Source organism: Piliocolobus tephrosceles, chromosome 3 (assembly GCF_002776525.5).
Source record: "Piliocolobus tephrosceles isolate RC106 chromosome 3, ASM277652v3, whole genome shotgun sequence".
Classification (NCBI taxonomy): domain Eukaryota; kingdom Metazoa; phylum Chordata; class Mammalia; order Primates; family Cercopithecidae; genus Piliocolobus; species Piliocolobus tephrosceles.
This window is the reverse complement of record NC_045436.1, coordinates 116,383,096-116,407,221: the sequence shown is the minus strand read 5'-3', so window position 1 is coordinate 116,407,221 and position 24,126 is coordinate 116,383,096. Positions and strand designations below refer to the sequence as shown.

Genomic DNA, 24,126 nt, shown 5'->3' with positions numbered 1-24,126 from the left:
TGAGCCCAGGATTTCGAGGTTGCACTGAGCTATGATCACGCCATTGACCTCCAGTCTAGGCAACACAGTGAGACCCTGTGCCTAAAAAAATTAGAATTTAAAAAAACACATAACTGACTTGATTAAGTGGAAAACATCTAAAATTCCTTTAACCATAAAACCCCACATAGATGTGAGCTACTTAACACACACAGGAAACTGCTTAGTACAAGCAACAAATTTTACTATTCAGGGCTTCGGCTTATATAAATTCAATACTTATTCTCTTTTTATTTTTATTTTTGGAGATGGAGTCTTGCTGTGCCACCTAGGCTGGCATGAAGTGGCACAATCTCTGCTCACTGCAACCTCAGTCTCCCGGGTTCAAGCAATTCTCCTGCCTCAGCCTCCCAAGTAGCTGGGACTACAGGCACACGCTGCCACAACCAGCTAATTTTTTTGTATTTTAGTAGAGATGGGGTTTCTCCATGTTCCCTAGGCTGGTCTTGAACTCCTGAGTTCAGGCAACCCGCCCACCTCAGCCTCCCAAAGTGCTAGGATTACAGATGTAAGCCACCATGCCCAGCCCAAATTCAGTACTTATAAAGATGTATATACTGAGCAGATATTTGATTTACTATTTTATTGTGGAAATACATAAAATCAAGGCATTATTCAAATAATGAGGAGAGACTATGAAACAGGTAAGTCAACTGATTAACTATTTGGAAATACAAGATTAAGTTCCTATTCCCCTCAATGAACCCATATAAATTTCAAATAAATGAATAAAATGTAAAAGTTAAGAGGCCCACTAGCCAACAGATGGAAGCAACCCAAACGGTCCATTAACTAATGAATGGGTAAATTAAATGTGATATATATACACAATGGAATACTTAAAAGGAAATCCAGTCATATGCTACAACATAAATAAACCTTGAGAATAGTATATTAACTAACATAAGACAGCCACAAAAAGACAAATACTATGATTCCACTTACATGAGATAGACAAATTGATAGAAACAGAAAATAGAATGGTAGCTGCCAGGGGCTGAAGAGGAGACAAAAATGTGGAATTGTTCAATGGGTATAGAGTTTCAGTTCTGCAAGATGAAAAAGTTGTGGAAATCTGTTCCACAATAATGTGAATATATTTAACACTAACGAACTATACACTTGAAAACAAGACGGTAAATTTTATATTCTGTTGTTTACCACAATTTAAATGTTTTTAAGTTATTATTTTTAAAAAGAGATATGTATTAAATTACTTAAGCCACTTTTTAAAAAATTACTAAACTATAAAAAGATCAAATAAACCACTTACTCTAACTCCTTTCTAACATTTCAGTGGCAAATATGGTTAAAAACACAACATATAAGACTAAAAGGAAAAAGGACTCAGATAAACTGAATCTGTAAAATGTGTATCTTTACAAAATTGATGTAAGGAAAAAATATTTACAGTTTCTTCAAATAAATTTGAAAAACTAACGAATAATCTTCATAGAAAATATAAATTAAAATATGAATGACACTAAATCCAACAGTGCATTAAAATAATTCATCATACCAAGTATTCAAAACACAATTAAAATTAGGAAATCCTTTATTACAGTTCACTATATGGACATATTGAAGGGGCAGAGAAAGAACTGACCATTTCAAAAGATACCAAAAATGCATTTGATAAAATGTAGTACATTATTTCTAATAAAACTTAAGTAGCTTAAGAAAAAGAGATGTACCCTAAACTGAAAAAAGATATCTGCATTATACTTACTAGTAAAACAACAGCACTTCCATTAAAATAAGAGAAAGACAAGTATAACCTCTATTACCACTGACATTCAACGTTTTGGGGGTGGTTCAATACTCATGCAGTAAGAGAACAAAAACAAACACAAGGGACAAATATTGGAAATGAGAGAAAAAAATAATTTACTGAAATCAATAGGACATTTGAGTCAGAAACTTCAACAGAATACACTGAATACAAGAATTCAGCTTAGTGGCCATACACAAGATTACAATATGCCAATCAATAGCTTCCTATACTCCAACAATAACTAATTAAGAAAGTATAATGGAATAAAATATACCATTCATGATAGCAGTATGAACTATAAAATAATCTGAAATAAATTCCACAAGAAATGTGCAAAATCTATACAAAAACTAAAATTTTATTAAAGACAGATGAAGGGCCTGAAAATACACAAGTATGCCATGTTTACAAATAGAAATATTCAGTATTATACATGTATTTCTCTCCCAAAGTAACATAAATTTCAATGTATAATCTGATATATTTTATGGTCATGTATAAAAGATGATTCTAAAGCATGTCTGACATGTTAAATGAACAATATCCAAAACTCTTAAGAAAGAAGCTCAATGAGTGAGAACTGCCTTCTAAGATACCAAACCATGCTAACATACTTGGCTGAATCATATGAAACCAGATATTCAATGACTTCTGGCTTATAAAAACAACAATTGCGCAAGGTTCAACTGTGAAATTCACTCAAATTCTCCCACCTCACTTCCACCCACAAACTTCTTTCCAAGTAGTAAGAAACAGATGTAAGAGTTTACTAAATATTTAATACTAATAAAGCTTGGTGAAAAACCAACAGGGCTCTTTCCTATGTTTCATTACAGTGCAACTTAATTAAGGCAAAAAACTAAAAGGGAGGTAAAAGAAGCGGTGACAGGGGAGAAAGTTCCCTCCAACAATACCGGACAAAGAAGGATATCTAAGCTGAAAACTAAAGGATGAGAAAAAACAAAGAACCAGGGGAACAAGACACTAGGAAGAAAGTAAAAAGACCCTAGCTAGAAAGTCTGCATGTTCCAAAACCAGGAGGGTCAGTGTGAATAGATGACAGTCAAGGAACTGGAAGGGCTGGAACAAGGAGCAGCCGTACAAAGTTCTACAGGTCAAGTTAGGAGTTTGGATTTTATTCTAAAAGCAATGAGAAGTCAAATAACAAATGACATTTCAGAAAGATTAGCCTAATGCTACATGAAAAATGAATGAAGTATGGGGATTCAAGAGAAAAAGCTAGGAGATCAAACTAGGAGGCTACTATGAAGTTCAAGTAAGAAAACAGCCAAGGTTAAGGCAATGGTAGTGGAGAAGGAGAGAAGGAGAAAAACTCAAGACATATTTTGGAAGTAGAATGGACCTCTCCTAGTCTACCTCCTACATAGGGTAGAGAAACATGACCTAGTCTTAAACAAAGCATCTTTTTCCTTAGTGATAGTGGCTCGTTCAAGAATAGACACATGACCCAAGCTTGGCCCACAACATTATTTCAGGAACCAGGAATGACTTTCATTCTTGTTTTGGTAGTCATAAGGACAATATAATCGTAGAATTGTATCAGTATAAAACATTAATTATCCCCCAATATCCACAGTCCCCTTCTTTTAGCAAAAGACTACTTCTCCACAAGTTTTACTTGGGTATATGGCCACTCAGCAAGAGCTAAGCCTTAGATATGGCTGCGTAAGAAATTTCTGGTCAATGGGATATAATGGAAAATGATGTTGGCAACCCATTGGTCAATTCCTCAAAAGGAAGTTACCTATGTTGACCTTTCTGTTTCTTATTTCTCTAGTATTAGTTTACTAGGGCTACCATAACAAAATACCATAGACTGGGTAGTTTAAACAACAGACATTTATTTTCTCACAGTTCTGGAGACAGTAAGTCCAAGATCTGGGTGCCTGCAGATTTGTTTCTCCTGAGGCCTCTCTCCTTGGCTTGCAGATGACCACCTTCTTGCTGTATCCTCACATGGCCTTTTCTCTGTGGGCATGTACCTCCGGTGTCCTGTGTTCAAATTTCCTCTTTTTAAAAGGACATTAGTCAGATGGATTAAGGCCCACTCATATGACCTGATTTGACCTTAAGTACATTTTTAAAGGACTTATCTCCAAATATAATCACATTCTGAGGTACTTGTGGTTAAGGGCTTCAAAATATTAATATTAATGTTGGGGACACACAATTCAGCCCACAACAGGCTGAAACATGGAAATGATGCTAGAGAGCCACAGTAGATCTTGTAGATGAACACTCCAAATCAGAGCTATCCAATAAAACTTTCTGTGATGATGGAAATATTATACGTATGCACTCTCCAATATGGTAGCCACTAGCTACACGTAATATTTAAATTAAAAATAAAAAAAAAATTCAACTCAAATCCTTAGATGCACTAGTCACATTTCAAGAGCTCAGTGGCAACCTGTGGCTAGCGGCTACAGGATTGGACAGCACTGATTAAGGGATGGTATATCAAGTGCAAGACAGTAGGTACTTCGATGTGTGAATAACCTGAAGGTCTACCTCTGGAGTAGCACATAAAAGAATAACAAATTTCTATCTTGCCTGACATGTCTTGGAATCTCTTTGTTCAAATGATCCATCCTATACCTTAACGAATACAGTTAATTGGAAGTGATATGCTGCTCTAACAAACTCCTAAAATCTCTGGAAAGTCTTAGAGAACAGGTAGCAAGGAAACATCTCAGGCTGGAGATCTAATGACCTGTGTGCTCTACAGTTGCAGAACGTTTAGTAAAACTTGCCTGCAATAATTGGAAGAGCACATCATATGCCTACTAAGTCTGTAGTTCTAAGAAAAGCAGTTAGAAAAACTCGAAATATGGTGTGTGTTGGCTATTTAAAGATCAACGAGAAAGATCAATTCACCTATAAAGCAGTTTGCAAGCAGAGACAGACACAAAAACAGTGCTACTAAAAAGAAGCTTTCTCAGTGGCAAACTCCAACCTACAAGAGTCCAGTAATTTGGGGCCTCTCAGGGTGGAAAAGGCAGCTGCTTCTGTGCTCTAAATACCAGCAAATAACTTTGTGAGTTCAAGGGTTCTCAGTCAGGTAGTAGCAAAGATCAAGTTGAGAGTGTTGCTTTTCCACCTGTGATGGTTTCTTAGAAAGAAGAGAGGACAGCAGACATTTTGTAGCACAAATACCTTCTCTCAATGATTCAGTCAAATGCTAATCTAGGTACTGCTGTGAGGGGATTTTGCAGATGTAATTGAAGTTCCTAATCAACTGACCTTAAGCTAGGGTGATCATCCTCAGTGAGTCTGACCTAGTCAGGTGAGCTCTTAAAAGAGATCAGGTTCTTCCAAGCATATGAGACTCCAAACAGCAGCTGAATCTACAATTGTTCTCTCTTCACTGTATCTTCCCTTCCTGACTGCCTATGGAGAACAGCTTCAGCCTAAGCCCATGGATTCCACCTTGCCCACAATCTTCTCCCACTAACTGCCTGCCGTACAGACTTCAGACTTGCTTAACCAGCCCTCACAATCATGTAAGCCAATTCCTTGTAATAAATCTCTTAATACATAACAATCATATATAAATCTACTTGCTCTGCTTCTCTGGTTAAACTCTTACTGATACATCATCGAGGACTCTTATTTCAGATCCCCTAGAGGTAGCCAGGAAACCTAAGGGAGAGAGGAGCTAGCCTAGCACAGAGACCAGTAAATAAGAGAATCAGCAGGTTTCCAAAACTTATGACTAAGAGATATTTTTCTATAGTTAATGTTACATGGTCCCAATCTAAGAAAAACAAAACAGAAATCTATTATGTTTTTGAAAGAGTTTTACCAACAAACTACATTACTGGCCTAAAAATCTTACACTTGAACTTTAAGTAACCCTACAGGCCCTGCATCTACACCAACGGGTAGGGGGCTACAAAAGTTGTGCACTTCCTAGGGATGTCACACCCTCCAATGCCTACTACTTCAAATGTGGCTAATGAAGATAACAAACAAGAAAGAATCATCTAAAGAACTAAGCAAAGGAAACAGACAACAGTGAAAAGAGCATTCCTCTCATAGAGGAAAATCAGTACAACCAAGAAACTTACTCAGTAGCCAAGGCAAAGTTGTCACAACTCCTCCCCAGAAGGATTTCATTATTAATATGTACCAATGACTGCTGTGTACTTCCTATTCTTCCCTTCTCTAGAAGAGTTTTCATTATGATTATCCTATTCCTACTCACTACTACACAATGGTTTGGGTGAAAAGAGGAAGAGATAGTTGTTTATTGTTTTATAGATCACTAGAATTATCTGAATTAAGAGGAAAAGCATTTTGTAGATTTCTTTCACTTGGAGCTATATGTAGTAACTGGATGGGACTTTGAACTGATTCTCTTGAGGAAAGAAATGATTAGGTGTTGGAAGAAAGGTTTGTACAAATGGTAGATGGCAAGAAGGGTGAGCCCAGTTCTCAAAAAACAAAGGTTTAGGTTGCAGCTGTAAACTTGAGAGTCACTGGTAGGTATATAGATATATAATGACACAATAGTTAAAATCATCTAAATGAGACCAGATACAAAACAGAAAAGGGTCCAATGAAGTAAATAAAGTATGTTTGCTGTGTGGGGTAGAAGGAAGCAAGATGACCAACAAAAAACAGTGAGGTAGAAACAGGAGAAGGTGGTTTTACATGAGCAAAGAGAGGACTACATTTCAAGAAGCAAGAGTCAGTCAACTGCTATAGAAAGGAGTAAATAAGAAACAGACACAAGAATTAAATACTATATCCAAAAAGAGATCCAGGTATCTTTGAAAAACAAAGTACAAAAAAGAATTTCTAAGAGTTTTAAAATACCGGAGTGAGGAAGTTCTCCAGAAGTCATAAAAGAATAATAGATTTTACTAAACAATAAATTTTTCTATGTTGTGAAAACAATGTCAAGGGAGAATACTGTAACACATAACACTATGAAAAATTAATACTTATAAATACCACCAACAAATCACTAAGAAAAAGCCAAGACAATCCTAACAGAAAATTAGGTAAGGGACAAACCAGGAAATTTTCAAAAGACATCCAAATGAAGAACAAAGATTAAAAAACTTATACTTGATGTTGACAGTAATCAGAAAAATGAAAACAAAACACCATTTTTTGTTTAACAGATTTTTTAAACTAAGTAAATTAACCACATCTAGGAACATTCTCATACACTGCTGATGTAAGTAAAACTTGAGAGTATTTATCAAATTTAACATGTGCATACTCTAGCCCAACAATTCCATTTCCAGGAATCCATCCCAAAGAAATAGTTTAATACTCAAAAATAACTGTACAAGGATGTTCACTTCACTAATAGCACTGTAGTGAAAACAATCTAAATGTCTACCAAAATAAAAGATCAAATTATGAACATACGTATTATGGAACATTCATAAGTAAATAATAATGTGACAAATATTAACGTACTCTCACACACACACACGCACTCAGTCTCAAGAAACAAAAATTTGATATACACCAACTGTTAGCAGCATTTACTCTAAGAATGGAATAAAAAGCCCTATGTATTAGAAGACATTTTTGTAAGTATAAATTCCCTCATTAGTTTATATTTTTAAATATATAAAAATGATAATCTGAAGACTCATCTCTTCAACTGATATATTTGAACAAAGCTCATCAATAAAAATTTCAGCAAGCAAAATTTCTAAGTGGTACCTCTGCTCTTGTGATAATTTGATGACTACCTACCAAGGAAAAAGAATGAAAACACATATTTCAGGTAATGATTAATTCTGAAGAGAGAATAATAGGTGATTTTTCTATTCTTTAAATCTTTTTGAGTTTGTCAAGTTTTCTGCAAATACGTGTTTCTACAAATAGGTATCAATTAATGAATTACATTTAATTACATGTAATGCTATATTTAAAATCTTAAGAATTTTCATCCTACACTGTCTTGTAATTCAATCTCTCCTATCTTAACCTATCTCCACCTGCATCAATCACAAGTATATTAATATAGACACTCTCCTTTCTTACTATAAAACCTTCAAGGTAAACTTAGAATGGATGACTCTTTAGTATAACCTAGTTGTCAAGGACACTCTAGAAAAATCATACATACAGACCTCATCTTAAAAACAAACAAAATATCAAAAATCACTGAGTATCCTAGGAGACACTCATAAAAGATATAAACTCTACCCTACTAGTATTCAAAAACCAAAACAAAATGATCCCTATGATCAAAAGGCACACAGTTACACCAAAAATGAACATAGATGCGCAAAAAAAGTACAGGACTTATACAGGGCTAAAATCATCTTCAGTTTTAAATTATAACTAGTTTTATCTCAACAAAATTTAAATTTTATGAATCTTGAAATAATGTCTCCATTTCGTCAAAACCCTTATAATCCCTAGGTAATTTTGCTAGGTGTTAATAACGCTTCTTAAATAAATTGTTCAAAGAGTATACTAGTGGTGATAATTATCACTATTATCTAATAATCATAGCTAATAAGATGAGATAATAGCTAATAATCATATGGAAAACTGAATTCTAACATTGTGCTAAGTTTCCATGTATGTAAGTTTTACTAACTAAAATATGTACAAAGTAATTTAACTTATTCATGTTTAACATATACAGCTATAATTTTAAATATAATTTTTTTTCACATTCATTGGGAAGGAAATAGTTGAGATTAGACAATGAAAACAGCCACACATAGGAGATACTCAATAAATGTTTGTCAGGAGATACTCAATAAATGTATAGTATGTGCTATACTAGAGGCTTTGCAACAAGACTATTTTCATTATTAATGCCATAAAAAGATAAACATGGCATAGAGAAAGAAAGAGACAACAATGGGGTCAAAGGCATTTGTAACACCAACTGTAACACAAACAGGTGGGCTTCCTTTTCTTGCCAATCTTCAGATTTAGGCTGACAGGAAAGAGGGAAAGGAAAATAGATCTCTATGGTAACATATATTTATTCCAAATTCAAAACTAATGGAACCAACCTTTCCACTTCCAAAATAGGTTTCAATCAAATGTTTTTAAGCTAATTAAGAGATGATCCATAAAGAAACCAGACCAAGAAATAACTTTAGAACAGGTTCTTATTTCTTCACTTTCGTATTTTTCTTTTCTATTCCTTTCTTTCGTGGGGGAAGATGGGGATAAAAAAAGTGAAAGGTTAAATTAGGCAAGCTAATAGTATTTCTGGGAAGAGGAAAGGGGGAGGCAAAATTCCCCGCAAGAGATGCACAGCCATAAAGTAGTTCCGTAAGTGTGCCATTTCTAGAATGTACTTTCAAATGATCTCAAGAAACAAAAAATGAATTTATTTTCTAAACTGAAACAGCACTATCTGGTACACATTATGATATTCTCTACGATATAAGGAGTTTGAGTATGAAGTAATAAGCAATAAGAATATACTCAAATAAAATCGGCCAGGTGCTGTGGCTCACGCCTGTAATCCCAGCACTCTGGGAGGCCCAGGCGGGCGGATCATAAAGTCAGGAGTTGGAGACCAGCCTGACTAACATGGTGAAACTTCGTCTCTACTAAAAATACAAAAATTAGCCGGGTGTGGTGGCACCCGCGCCTGTAGCCTCAGCTACTCGGGAGGCTGAGGCAGAAGAATCACTCGAATCTGGAATGCGGAGGTTGCAGTGCGCCGAGATTGCACCACGGCACTCCAGCCTGGGAGACAGAGCGAGACTTTGCCTCAAAAAAAAAAAAAAAAAAAACATAACATAACATAAATAAAAAATAAAATATATTTAAGTAAAATCTACAGTCCTCCTCAATCATGGATTCCATCTCCAGCCCTACCATCATTTTTAACCTATCCCTCTCTAGACCTTCTCGTTTTAGTCATTTTCATGGTACAGCAGCCAAAAATATACATAATCTATTTTGTGCAGATGTAGCATAGCATTATTTAAATGAGAATTATGATTCCAGTTATCGCCAATGCCTTAAATTCACCCTACATTATACTAAGCTTTTATGAAAAAAAGCATGCTGTATTTCAGATCATTTACTCAAAACACATTTTTTTCCCTTGACTCACAAAAACCTATTTAATATTTTTCAATTTATTCTCAACAATCTTGCTGCCCGTTCTTATCGGCATAATTTTTCTCTGAATCCCAAGTTTTGAGAGTTTTCACCATATATCAAAATTGTTTATAAAGGCTGCGTACAGTAGCTCACATCTTCTAATTCCAGCACTTTGGGGGCCGAGGTGCGTGGATCACTTGGAGCTGGGAGTTTGAGACCAGCCCGGCAAATATGGTGAAACCCTGACTCTAATAAAAATACAAAACAACGAGCCAGGCGCAGTGGCTCACGCTGCAACTCCAGATACTCGGCAAGCTGAGGTGGGAATTGCTTGACTCCGGGAGGCGGAGGTTGCAGTGACACGAGGTCACGCCACTGCACTCGAGCGTGGACGACCTTGTCTCAAAAAAAAGAAAAAAGAGTTGTTTATAAAGACACTAGAAATGGCTCCAATAGGAGTTCCTCAAGTACTCTAATGCTTGTTGTTGTTGTTAGAGACAGTCTCACTCTGTTGCCCAGACTGGAGTGCAGTGGCGCGAACTCTGCTCACTGCAACCTCTGCCTCCCGAGTTAAAGCAATTCTCCTGCATCAGCCTCCCAAGTAGCTGAGACTTACTGGTGGGAGCCACTACGCCCCACTAATTTTTGTATTTTTAGCACTCTGATGTTTCAAATGTAAAATCTTTACATTTTCTTCTCCCCACTCTTTTATCTCTAGTCTCACTCAGAAGTAAACTTAAAAATTAACCCCAGGCTGGATGTGGTAGCTCACGCCTATAATCCCACAGCATTTTGGGAGCCTGTGGCAGGAGGATCACTTGAAGCCAGGAGTTCAAGATCAGCCTGGGCAACAAAGTGAGATGCCATCTCTATACACACACAAAAAGTTGACCCCTTTAAAACATCATGTAATGTTTATGAGTTTCATAGGACAGAAGGCACTCTAAGTTATTCTTTCGATAATCAGAGCTGTATTATTTGAAGTTTCACAGCATGCTTGGGGAAAATAACAGTTAATATTTCCCTTTTCAATAACTGAAACCCCAAATTATAAATCATTTTAAAAATAATACCTATATGGTCCCACAACTCTACATCCCGTCATGAATGAATAATAATAATTTCTAAAGACCAAAAAAATGTTAAGAAGTGAAGCACCGTTAAGTCAGAAAGGGTATTTTGCTTCTGGGTAAGAAGTAGATGGGCATAACTCTACTAGATAGGTAAGGTTCAACAGACTAGAAGGGTATTCGCATTTACCCACCACCTTCAATTCCCTAATGACTTACTTTTTTTTTGAAAAGATGAAAGCTGAAAAAAGTTAGGTTTGGTGTAGGTTACACCATGGATGTTGGTGCCTCCTACTGGTCCTAACAAAAATATAAGTGGTACCAGAAGGCACTACTTCACATACCAATGTGAAGTAAAAATTCCTTTTCATCGGTGGTCAAGTATGGAACAATTATGAAGGTCCTCATTAAATCCACATTTTTTAACCCACTAAATTATCCTTATAAAAATTCAGATAAACTGTCATAAACGCAACTGCACTGCCTCAAGGACCTAAAAATTGTTTTCCTAATCAACTGGATGGCATAATCAGGTAACAGCAGAAGCAGGCTATAGTCTAGCGAATTTCTGGGAGTCAAAATATGCTACTTTGATGATTATTAAACACTGAAAACTTTCACAATACTAATTCCAGTTAAGTTGGTGAGGTTAAAAATGACTAAACTAAAAATAAGGGTTCAATTAAAACATCCCACAGGGGTCTACTGTAAATAATAGTTGCAACCAAGTTCTGTTACCTCAAGACTTGAAGTCCCAAAGATTTCCCACACTAAGTGGCTAATAAGAAATGTTTATGAGTTATTCTTACTACAGAGATGAAACTTCATGAGAACCTAGGAGAGATGCAAAGACTTACGTAAGACACATGGTACTATGTAGTAGGAGATACAACGATGAGTAAGACAAGGCTTTTGCTTTCAGGTATGACAGTCCACAGCACACAGTGTAAACTGCTTCATTAATTAAAGGGCAAAACATGAAGATATAAGAGAAAAGAGAGTAGGCATAGGCTGGTTTACCAGAAAGATGAGACCAATCTTGGACCCATTGCTTCACAAATAGGCCTTCTTTGTTATCACATTATCTGCTTAGTTAGAAGCAGTTTCCAAACTCTTACTAATCCAAATAAATGACCAAATTCCCCACTAAATCTGTAGTTAGAATGTTTTAAAGTAACAAGGTAGAACGGAGAGGAGGGGGGTACCAGACCTCTTTGAGGATCTAATGAAAATTCTGCACATATACTATGGGGCTAGGGCAGAAAGGAAGAAAAATAAAGCCTTATAAGCACCTTCAACAAAATATTTTGTTTAATATCAGAGGATTCACAGCTTATCCAGACCCCAAGTTAACAATCTCTATTTAAAAGAAACATTTTTTTTTTCAAATTAATAAGGAAAGATTACCTTGAAAACTAAATATTTTGAAAGGCAAGGAAAAAGTGGTAAATTGCCTCTAGAAAGGGTGGTTTTCCAGTATGAAGTTTTCATCTTGTTAACAACTTAATTCTAGGTGGTGGGAATATGGATTATTTTTCTATACTTTTCTGTATTTCTTGTTTTCTTTTTTAGTGAATTTTTCAGAAGAAATGGAAAGAAAACTTGGGGTGACCAACTTGTCTTCAATGGCTGTCCAACTGCTGAAAAGCATCTTTCCTTATACAAGCTGAATTTGCCAATATCTGAAATATGGTACTCAACACTATACAGCATGACCGAGTGTATGAATGAGAGAATAAATGAATACATGAGAAGGCTTAGAATCTAACAGTCCCAGGTTCAATCCCATTCTGACATTTATTAGCTATGTGACCCTGATGAGGTTGCCTAAAATCCTTCTATGCCAGTATGTTTACCTGTAAAATGAATGTTCCCTGCCAACACTTGAATACTTCTGAAACTCACAAGTTATTCAAGATGTACATTTAACCACTTAAGCTCACTCTCATACCTCCCCAAACTTATAATATTTATTCATTGGTGCATTTTTAAATCGAGGTGTCTTACAACAGTTTTGTTCACCATTGCTCACCCAGTATAGCACAATACCTAGCACATAGTAGGAACTCCAAACATTTATTGATTAATGAAAGAAATATAGCAGCACCTACTTCATAGGGTTACGGCGAGAATAAAATGAGAATACGTGAAAACTGTATTAACTCATTTAACTCTCATAACAATGTTATAAAGTAGAATCTACTATCATCACCATTTATACCCTTTAAATGAGGAAATTGCAGTAGAGATTTAAAAACTTGACCAAGGTCACAAAGCTAGTAAATAGTGGATCAAGGATTTAAATCCAAGCTCCAGAACCCATACCTTTAACCTTTACCTAGCCTTCACAAACAGTAGGTACTTAATAAGTATTCATTTTTATTTACTCATTAAAAATTTTAGGAGGCTTAAGGTACTTACCAGGCATTCGACAATCAATTCGTATTAGTTTAACTGGCTTTCCCCTTAATACTTACAGAAGATCATCATCGCTAAGAAAAGGAATTAAGAAATTAGAAAATGTTGAAATCTAAACTTCAGCTATTCAGAAGCCCTGGGAAGGATCCAAGGGAAGAATTTCTATTCCTTCTCTTCTTTTCCTAAATGAATGCTGAATCCTCCCTAAGTACTAGTTATTCACTAAAAATGTTTTGTTTTTTTCTAGTACTGTGCTTAAGCAGGAGAGAAGACAAGATAAATTATAATTAAGACAGACTACTGCTTCAAAGATCTTAACATCTAGTTTACAAATACTGCTACATCAATTAAGAGATGAAACAAGCAAGCTTCTCTGGGCTAATCTAGGATTCTAAGCATCACAAAAGAGGAATTTAGATAGCACTTTTCCAATTAAAAAAAAAAAAAATTTCCAAATGCAGCTGAACACAGCCTAATTCTGAAATATTTTTTCTCTTTCCCTCACTTTCAACTCTCATTTTCTGTCTGTAAACAGATCCTCCCTGGCCTTGCAAATCCTTTCAATACTAAGTCAGTACTAATTCATTTATTGGCTCCCTTTGTCTAAAATTTCTTCACTAGGTTTATCTCTTGATTTAGTCACAGGTTACTTACAAAAATAGATGAAATTCTGATCAACTCCTACTGTATTTATACTTTAAGCATCTTCAACAAAAATGTTTTCCCCCTTTGAATTCTGCTTTAGAAAATAAATACTAAGATCGCAGTGTGCAGTGGCTCATGCCTGTAATCTCAGTACTCTGGGAGGCTGAGGCCAGCAGATCACCTGAGGTCAGGAGTTCAAGACTAACCCGGCCAACACGGTAAAACCCTGTCTCTACTAAAAAGACAAAAATTAGCCAGGCATGGTGGCAGATGCCTGTAATTCCAGCTACTCAGGAAGCTGAGGCAGAATTGCTTGAACCTGGGAGGTGGAAGTTGCAGTGAGCCGAGGTGAGACCGTTGCACTCCAGCCTGGGCAACAAGAGCAAAACTCCGTCTCCAAAAAAAAAATACTAAGATCATTCAATCATATTCAAAAATGCATTTAACAGAATGCAATGTTATTTCTGAAATAAAATATCAACTCTTGAAATTATAAGATTTTTTTCTTGTAATAGTCAAAAGCAATTTAATTAAATTTGTCCACTAATTTGAAAGAGCATCATGGCTTTTATGTTAGAAAATACATTTGTATTTTCCATATTGGTCAGTCACTCACTGAAAATCAAGGAAATTATGTGTTTTCAATTTTACATCTAAGATGTTGTGTCAAATAGAGGGGGAGAGGGAGGCAGGAAGCTCTTGGTCTTATTTGTTTCCAGGTATACCCAAAGTTACGCAAATTATCTAAGACATGATTAACCTATTCTGAAATAATTTTAAGTAAAATCCTATTCTCAATAACCTACTCCAATGTCTAGGAATTATATTCTTAGTATTCAACACTTAAATGAAGCTCTTATTTAAATTGATTCTCGTTTCCTTCCATTTTTCCCCTTTGGGCAGATACAGAGATTATTCAGATAGCATTTCTTTATAGCAAAGCTATATATTTTTGTTAAATTAAAGTTATCCTTTCAGGTTAAATACCACAAAACCATAACCTTTCATATTCCTTCTTAATCTTTTGATGATTTTTACTGGAAGGATAATTTTAAAGATCATTTTATCTACTTTTTTATTGTGTAGCCTATAACAGAATGAATTAGAGAAAAGACAACATTGTGATTTTAGCCACAAGACTTCCTAGCTCCAGAAAGTTAGGCTTCTGCTGACATGTCAGTAAAGTGGTAATTAAAAGAAAAACATTACACAACTCACTCCATTTAGCTTACAGTTTTATTTGTCTTTACTTTGGTCAAAAGATGAAAATGGGGCAGAGACAACCTGTACACCTTTTTGTCTGCTCATCCCTCATCTGCATAAATTTTTTTAATGGGTACACTTTTTTTTTTTTTTTTTTTTTTTGAGACAGAGTCTCGCTCTTGTTGCCCAGGCTGGAGTACAATGGTGCAATCTCGGCTCACTGCAACCTCTGCCTCCTCCCGGGTTCAAGCAATTCTTCCACCTCAGCCTCCCAAGTAGCTGAGATTACAGGCACCTGCCACCATGCCTGGTTAATTTTTTTGTATTTTTAGTAGAGATGGGGTTTCATCATGTTGGCTAGGCTGGTCTCAAACTCCTGACCTCCTCGGTGTTCCGCCCGCCTCGGTCTCCCAAAGTGCTGGGATTACAGGCGTGAGCTACCGCGCCCGTCCAATGGGTACACTTTCTTACACGTATTTCTCCTGACTCATCTTCATACCAAATGACAAACCCATTGTTTAATACCATGTAAGATAGGATAAGGTATGTTAAAAACATAGAAATACTACCATAGTTGGTCAAAGTCAACATAATCATTCCTATATTATAAAAGGAAAACAAACCTGACCCACAAAATAAACATACCTACAAACTTACAGCCATTCTTCATGATTTAAGTAATTACTAAAAGTTCTGCTTATTAGGCTGTATTCCAATGTTCAAAACTACCTAGGTATGTGAAGTCTGCAGCAGAATAACCCAGTGAGTAGTGCATTCAACTATCATAACCTGGCTCTAAACCAGAGCTTAATATTTTCAGGACAATTTAAAATTTTAAGTAATGGTATTCTGCCTATAGCTGCATGATTGTGTTACCTTGCCATTCAGTAACTATTTTTCTGAATGATGTCAGAAGGGTGATAAAAGGAAATAAATTATCATTAAAAAGTGTACAGGTCTGAGCCATTAGAAAACTTTGATTTCTACTTTTGCTACTACCCACTACAACCACCTTCCTTTAAACCTTGTTTTCCTCCTTTTTAAAATAAAGGGTTGACTTATCTGTAAAATGTTTCTCACCTTTGAGAAGAATCATACAATTGAATGATTCTACGTACCATAACAAATTTTATTAGGGATAAGGATCCCATCACATCCTTCCCTTCCTTGTTTCACATGCAGCCAGAGCAACACACTATCCTAAACATCCAAGTAGGCCAATATAAGTCTATCAATACAAACCTATTCTCAGAATCCAACAGGCTAAAAGAGAATAGAAACAAGGAGGGGCATACTTTTGTCATACATACTTGAACACTTAATATCTCTACCTACGTAACTTCATCCAGTCTGAGATAAAAGAGAGTCTGGTCTTCTACAAATAGACATGTGTCAAATCCTTTAAAAGGTACTTCTCTGTTTCAGCAGAGACCAGGATTCAAGAAACCCAATTTTCAGAAAACCAGACTTGCATCAAATTAAGTTCCATGTTTGTGGAAGAGAATAAATAGTAAGTGGTAGTTCTAGATGAATCAGTTGGTCTCCTCTTAGAACTAAGTTTAAAATCAGTCTTCAAAGCTGTTTTTCCTCTGCTGATAAAGATTTCCCTCTCCAGATAAAGACTTTTCTAGATTCTATTTCAGGAAGGAGACAAGAGAGTGATAAAAGAGCTAATAACTAGTAAAGCTAACTCTCAGTTGGTTGTCAGTATGGTATGTTTTACTGAGCCTTTGGGTTGTAAGGGCTTCTGTGAGGAATAAGGTCCTGCAACGCCGCCTGTCTGTGGACCCAAGAAAAATTACAAAGTTATTATGAAACCAGATCACTAGGACAAACCGAGAGGCCTTCCTATTCCAACTCACCACAACCAGGCCTGGCTCCAAAGCCAACTCTTTGGCTGTTCCATATTATGGGACAACAGGTCCTAGCTTAATTCTAATTCACTAAGGAGACATCTGAAGACAGATATGTATGTACGTGTAAGGATCAAATATATTTTTCATCCACTTATAAATGTATATGGTCATTTATAATTATTTAAAGTTACTGATAAATGTATACAAATACAGCATCAGCTCATCGAAAATCCTTGGGAGATCGAGGAAGTGAAGTTACTTCAGCAGCCAGGATAGTTACGAAAAGCCCTGCAGAACAGTATGGAAAAGTACAGCTTCTCACGTGTCCCTCACATACACAAACACTTAGCTCTGAGTCCATTACAACCTTACGTCCCCCTCAAACTGCTCCCCTCCACCTCACAACTGGGAGAAGTTGATCAACCTCCTAGTTGGTCCCCAAGAGACTCATCTACCTATTATTTTACTCCTCCCGCTTTCATCCCGATCCAGTCCCAGACTAAGGTGGCCCTACAGGCCCCAGGCAGATCACCCCCCCCCACCCCCCGGCGTGCAAACAGGGAATCTAACCAATTCTCTCCATCCTTAACCATGTGAGCCATGCCATGATAACAGGCTGTTCACCAACTCTGTGAACTCCGTAGTCCTCCCACCCCCACGTGTCAGCTACCCTCCCCCACATTCCCACACCTCACGATTTAGGCCGAGGGAAGAAAGGGGGCAGTCGAAAGCCTGGCCCCTAAGAGATCAACCCACTGGAATCTGTCCCACTGAAAGTCCCCTCCCACCTTCGGCCCCTATCCCTTACAGTCCCTTCCTCCCTCCTTCCTTTGAAACCAGGCCCTTGCCTCAGAAACCTCCTCTTCCTCGTCGTCGTCGTCCTCTTCTTCCTCGCTGTTGTTACTGCTGGTGCCGCCGCCGCCACCTCCGCCTCCACCGCCGCCTCCACCGCCGCCGCTGTTGTCGCTGTCGCTGCTGCTTTCGCTGCTGCTAGGGGGTCGGCAAGTCCGGTTACGCTTGGCCTTGTGGTGCTGCTGCTGCGGCGGCTTCTTCTTCAGGAGCAGGTCGCAGACTCGCACCATCCCACGAGGAGACGAGGCCGAGCGAGCTCCGCTGCTGCCGCCAACGCCGCCGCCGACCTCCGCCGCCGCGGGGGGGCCCGCCACAGCCGCCACCGCCGGGGGGCTCCCTTCTCCTTCTGCAGCCGTCGCCGCCGCCACCGGAACCGTCGCCTTCTCCATCCCCAGGGAAAGAGGGAGGGCGCTAACGGGGGAGGGGCGTGGGGGCTACGCTCTACCGCGACTTCGGCCGCACTGGGGCCGACACAGCAATCGGTGCCGCCTCCGCCGCCACCGCCTCGGTCACCTCTACTGCCGCGGCCGCCGCCGTTCCGCCAGCTCTCACCTCGTCTCGCGATACTAAGGGCGGGGAGCCTGACGATGGGAGGGAGGGAGAGGGAGGGAGCAAGGGAAGGGGGATGAGGCGTTTAAGAGGGAGACCGGGTGTCGGGAGAACCAGAGAAGAGGAGACTAGAAAGCCGGGGAAGTGTGCCTGGGGCACGTTCCGAAGGGGAACGGCGGGGACAGATAAGGGGGGCGCGATTGCAGCCGGAGCGCCCGCGAGCTCCCGGATTTCTTCTCTTTCCTCTCTATTTCCCGCACACACAGCCCTGCAGCCCTCCCTTCTTCCTTCCTGGCTTGTGATTAGAACGCAGCCGCAGGCGGAAGTGCAGTGACGCCATCAGCCATCGCCTGAGCCGTGGGGCGCGGGCGGCCGAAAGGCGAAAGTGAGATTTCGAGGGCCGGGTCTCGGACCCCGCGGGCGCGCTGTGCTGCGATGTGTGGGCAGTCCCGGGAGGCTGGAGAGGAGCCGGCCCCGGGCAGTGTGAGGTGCGGAAGCGCGGTCCAGACACTTTGTTGACTGGAGGCCCGTCCGCCAGACGGGAGGTGGGGCCTTGTTCTGGACTGCTGTACGTAGTTTTATTCCTGGTCGTTTTTTTTGACCGCCAAATCGAGAGATAAAGCTTTGGATCATGAGAGATGGCGTCGTGTTGGGAAAAGAGCCTTCTTTACCTAAGTTTAAGCTTGGCTCATAGACATCCTCTACGAGTTTACACGTGTGTAATATGAAGGCAGTCGATCAGGAGATGTCTAAGATCATCACACCTCAAGTTTACGAGGGGAGGAAGACACGGGAAGGATGCGTGGTCTGTGCCAGACTTTGTAGACGATTCTCTGAATGACCCTGATTTAGCTCTTCTGGCCCTCTTAGATTCAACTTGGAAGCAGGCATAAATAATGATTATTGTCGGTATACTTCTCTCGGAAGGAATATTGTGATGGGGGTTGTGGGTTCATTTTTAGGTGTCTAAAGAACTTTCAGGACTTTTGAAATGATAGTGGAGCCCATTGAACTCAGAATTATCCCTTTCTGGTCTAGTGGGAGTATAGTGGCATAAGGAAAATGAAGCAAACATCAAAGACAGATGTACTGGCACAAGATTAAAAGTATGTCTCAGCTGACATAGTTGCCATTTTAAGACTGCTAAGTTTAGCTGAATATGCCTGGATTTTTTTTTTTTTTTTTTTTAGCATTTTTTTCTTTTTAGCATTGGCATACCATATGAAATGTGGGCAGTTGCCAGTACTCTACAGAGTACCATGGCAGAATTGGCAATGACTAAATCAATTCATTCAAACAAAAATTCATCATGTGCCTACTGTGTGCATAATTTGTGGAATCAAATTTTCTGTTTCCAGGGGCTTTACAGTGTAATAACTGCTATAGTAAATATATATGCAGAGTGATAACCATCTGCCTATTCCTCTCCTACGGTCGTTGCTGAGTTCCAGTGTAGAACAAAGCACTGCATTGTGTATCTCACCATTACTGATTTAGATTTTATAATTTCAGCTGCATCCCTCCCTCCTACTTTGTATATTCTTCAGCATCTTTTTCTCCCTTTCCACTTGAATACTTTTTGCAGTCTTTAAATCCTAGCCCATTTCATTATACGACTTTTAACTTAGAACTTCACAGTTTTCCAAGTGCTAGAAATTTCCTGAGATTTCCTTTTCTCCAGTATCTAGGAATGAGAGACTCCCTGTTCATATGTGAGATTAACTCTTCATACATATTCTAGTTCCGATACCCCTCTTTCTCATCCAGTAATTATCTTTTCTGTTGTCAACCTTCTACAAATTCTGGTTCCTTAGCTAATTCTTCTGTAGCTTTCAGTTGTTTCCTTCACAAGCAAACTGTCTTTCCTTAAAAAGTATTCTATACTCAGGAGGCTGAAGCAGGAGAATCGCTTGAACCCGGGAGGCGGAGGTTGCAGTGCGCTGAGATCGTGCCACTGCACTGTAGCCTGGGCAACACAGCGAGATTCCACCTCAAAAAAAAAAAAAAGTCTTCTACGTTCAGTGTCTTTTTTGTTTTCTGAAATTGACTTGTCAGCACTCTGCAGTCTAGTTTCTGTGTCTATCGTGCTACCAAAAATACTCTCTTTAAAGTAATCTCATTGTTTGGAAGAAAATGAGTTTTTTGCTCATTAGTATAATAGTGAAATGATGATCCTATTTCACTAGTAGGATAAAGTTCAAAACTACTAAAATGGACAAGGCCCGTAAAGTCACTTTCTTTTATTTTTATCTAACTTTTTTTTTCCCCACTAGAACCTCTGGCAGGATCTGACTAGCCCATGAAACTTATTTCTTCCCGGGCACACAGCTAAACTAAATTTCACAGCTTTCCTTGTAGTTGGTTGTAGTCATGTGATGAACTACTTTTTTTTTTTGAGACAGAGTTTAGCTCTTGTTGCCCAAGCTGGAATGCAATGGCACAATCTCAGCTCACCGCAACCTCTGCCTCCCGGATTCAAGCAAGTCTCCTGCCTCAGCCTCCCAAGTAGCTGGGATTACAGGCATGCACCATCACACCCAGCTAATTTTGCATTTTTAGTGGAGACACGATTTCTCCATGTTGGTCAGGCTAGTCTCGAACTCCCGACTTCAGGTGATTCCCCCGCCTCAGCTTCCCAAAGTGCTGGGATTACAGGCCAGAGCCACTGTGGCTGGCCGTGATTTACTTCTAGCCAATGAAATATGAATTGAAATGATGTGCTCATTTTTAGGATTAATGAAGTCCTATTCTCCCTTACTCTTTCTTCATCAACCTGATGCCTTTCATCATGGTGACCTGAAAACTATATATTGGAGATGCCAAAGACAGAAAAGAGAAGAAGGAGTGGCTGAAACATTACTTGGAAGAGAGCCACCACAATTAGAAACACTCCTTTTTGGACTTCTTGTAAGAGAAAAAATTGAGATTTGAGAATTTATATGTATAGGAGCTAGAATGACCATAGCTAATCCAGAAATTGGTACCAGAAGTGGAGTACTGCTAAGACAATAACCTAAAATATGTTATATTAGCTTAGTTATGATGTAGCAGGTGGTAGAGAATGTGATTTGGAGGCTGGAAAAAGGAGGCCCATGTTTGCAGTGGCAAAGTAATTAGTAAAACTGTCACCTGAAATAAATCAAAATCAGATCACCTATTTAGATTAGCTCCAGAGGAAATAATTGAAAAGAGCAAAAGTAATACTACGTGTTGAATTTTATATTTTATTTTTAGTAAGTTTTTATTAAAGAAAGAAACTCAGGAGCTACTTGGCAGAAGTGAGAGTGTACAGGAATATTTCTCAGGGAGGGTTGGAAAAGGTGACTTTTTAAGACTTCTAACAATATTAAAAAAAACTAGAAGAGGTCTTGAGTATAGTTACCCTTGAGATTAAGTCCTGCAACAAAGATCAGGAAAAGGGTTTGGTCTTTCCATTCAAAGTCATTATTGTAGATGGCTTCAAGATAGCTATGATAAAGGTCTAAAGGAACTGGCATAGGAGCAAGGAACCAAAGCAGAAAATTAGGCTTGATAATTATGTAAGAAAGAACTTTGGGTGTAGTTACTAGAAGCAAATCAATCAGAAGACTACATTTTTAGAGGAACTTTATTACTAATCATACTAAATCTGGTTCAAATATCATTGTTTGGGTATTAAAACAGAGGGTAACTGTCCAAACCCAAGCTTGCGTAAGTAGAGGAATAGAGCATTAAACCTTAACAGCTCTCCAGTACCCACATATGATGTGGCCGTGGAGAATGATGAAAAAAAAAGAACATTTCAGAAGCTCATATCAGGAGCTGTACAAAGGAATGGACAGGGAGTTTTTCCTGAAGACTAGAATTGGGGTCTCATCAGAACTTTCTTCAGTCTCCAGGAGATGGGCCACAAAATGTTTATGCAGTATTACCTCATTATACATGAATAGTATTGCTCAGTATCACATTTTTCTTTTCTGAATGAGAGAATGTATTATAGTTACCTATCTCTGAGTTACCGCTGTATATTGGATTTGTAGGGATGGGGTGACAATAATTTGTTTTTTTAGTTCTTAGGTCACATCTGTACCTAATGAAGAGAGCTGCACATTTTCTGAAAATCCTAGACTTTGAACCTGTTCCAGTAACTAGTTAAAACTTCAGATTGTCTCCTTTGAGAAAGGGTATGTTCTGTGTGTGGAAAGACAGGTAAAATACATGTTTAGTGATCAGAATAGTAGATTCTTGCAGATACTAAATTCTTCTGGCCACACAGCTGTATTTCCATGCTTCTCTTCCAATTAGGTATATGGATTAGGTGTGCTAATTCGGTTCTAACCAGTGGAATGTGAGTAGAAATGATGTGCTCCTATTCCAGCTCTGGCCCATGGAAACATCACATGAGCAATCCAGTATATCCCCACTCCCTACCAACTTGAGGCAGATGAGCAAATTTGCACTGGAAGCTATGTGTTAAAGATGGCGAAGCCACAAGCTAGGACTCCTGGATTCCTGAATCTTCACTTGGAGGATACTTGCTTCCCAATTAGAGACACTTGTGCTAGAGTTTCCTGACTCTTCACTTGGAGGATACTTGCTTGCCAATTAGAGACACTTGTGCTGCAGTTCATATGCATTCTTTTGTGTTAGGCCACTGAGATTTGAGAGCATGTCCTAATGTAGACCTGTCCCTCTTTCTGCAGATGCAATCGTTCATTACCTAATTCTGATTTTTTATACCACAGGATGGGCCCACAAATCAGGCTAGCCAAAGTATCCTATCATTCAGCCATAGTGATTAGTTCGGGAATGGGCAGATTAACAAAACTGAAGTTAATCAGAGATAGTTTCACCATTTGGGCTAGCACTATCGAGAAAAAGGCACCTGCTTTTGAAATAATAATTTTAAAAAAAAACAAGCTGCATCTGGCCTTTGGTCATCATGTAGAGTGAACCTGCCTAAGAATGAAATCATTACAGGAAAACAGGCAGTCTCAGTGATACTGCAGAAGGGGAAGATATCGCATGAATTGAGAAATATTTCCTGGGTTTCTACTCAAGATTGAAATTCCAAGAGGTAAGGCATAGATATTGCCAGGAAGACTTGGGAATTCAAAAAAAAAAGGGAGCTCCCTGAGACTAGGGTCACATCCTAACACAGCTCACAGCTCTTCTCTAGTGTGCTGGAGTCCTCAGAATCTACTGGTCTTGATTCACTCATGGGGGCAACCAGTGTCCCCTTAGTGTCCAGGCAGAAACATACTGTACCTTGGTTTTAGAAAGTAGGTTGGCAGGCATCTTTCCTCATTGCCATCAAGGAGTTGGTACCTGCCACAGTGTATTGTAAATCCTTTTCTCTGTTCTTCTAGAACTACTACAAAGTGCTGGAGAAGGAAAAGCTCCTAAAGCAGCCTGTCATCCTGAAGGCCAAATTATGTAGCAGAAGAGCTTGGGAAAAGATTAAGGCGGTGGTGGGGAGGACCTGTGTCCTGGTGGCTTGAAGCCACAGGGAAAGAGTTTCACTAAATGCCAACAAATGCTAAAAAATAAACAAAACAGGGAGCCAATGGCTTGTGCTCTGCTTTCCACCTGAAAGTTTGCCCAACATAAGCAATTATAATCAAGTAGAAATTGAAGCATATGTTTAGGCAGAGAGGACCAGGTG

General features: G+C 38.7%; 1 protein-coding gene and 1 non-coding gene across 5 annotated transcripts in view; one reads left to right on the top strand and one right to left on the bottom strand.

The window, feature by feature from the left end:
• Positions 1 to 19,542, bottom strand: part of ANKRD17 (ankyrin repeat domain 17) — a 183,452-nt gene extending 163,910 nt beyond the window's left edge. For 2 of the 4 annotated variants that reach the window (XM_023198491.3, XM_023198497.3), the window contains exon 1: positions 17,930 to 19,542. In XM_023198491.3, the coding sequence (XP_023054259.1) occupies positions 17,930 to 18,322 (393 nt within the window). In that variant the 5' untranslated portion in view covers positions 18,323 to 19,542. The remainder of the gene's footprint in view (positions 1 to 17,929) is intronic. The other 2 variants (XM_023198492.2, XM_023198495.2) reach the window with 1 other exon arrangement.
• Positions 19,543 to 23,593: 4,051 nt separating this feature from the next.
• LOC111531299 lies at positions 23,594 to 23,724 on the top strand. Its single transcript, XR_002728219.1, has one exon. It is a non-coding gene; the product is annotated as a small nucleolar RNA SNORA3/SNORA45 family (small nucleolar RNA).
• The last annotated feature ends 402 nt before the right edge of the window (positions 23,725 to 24,126 follow it).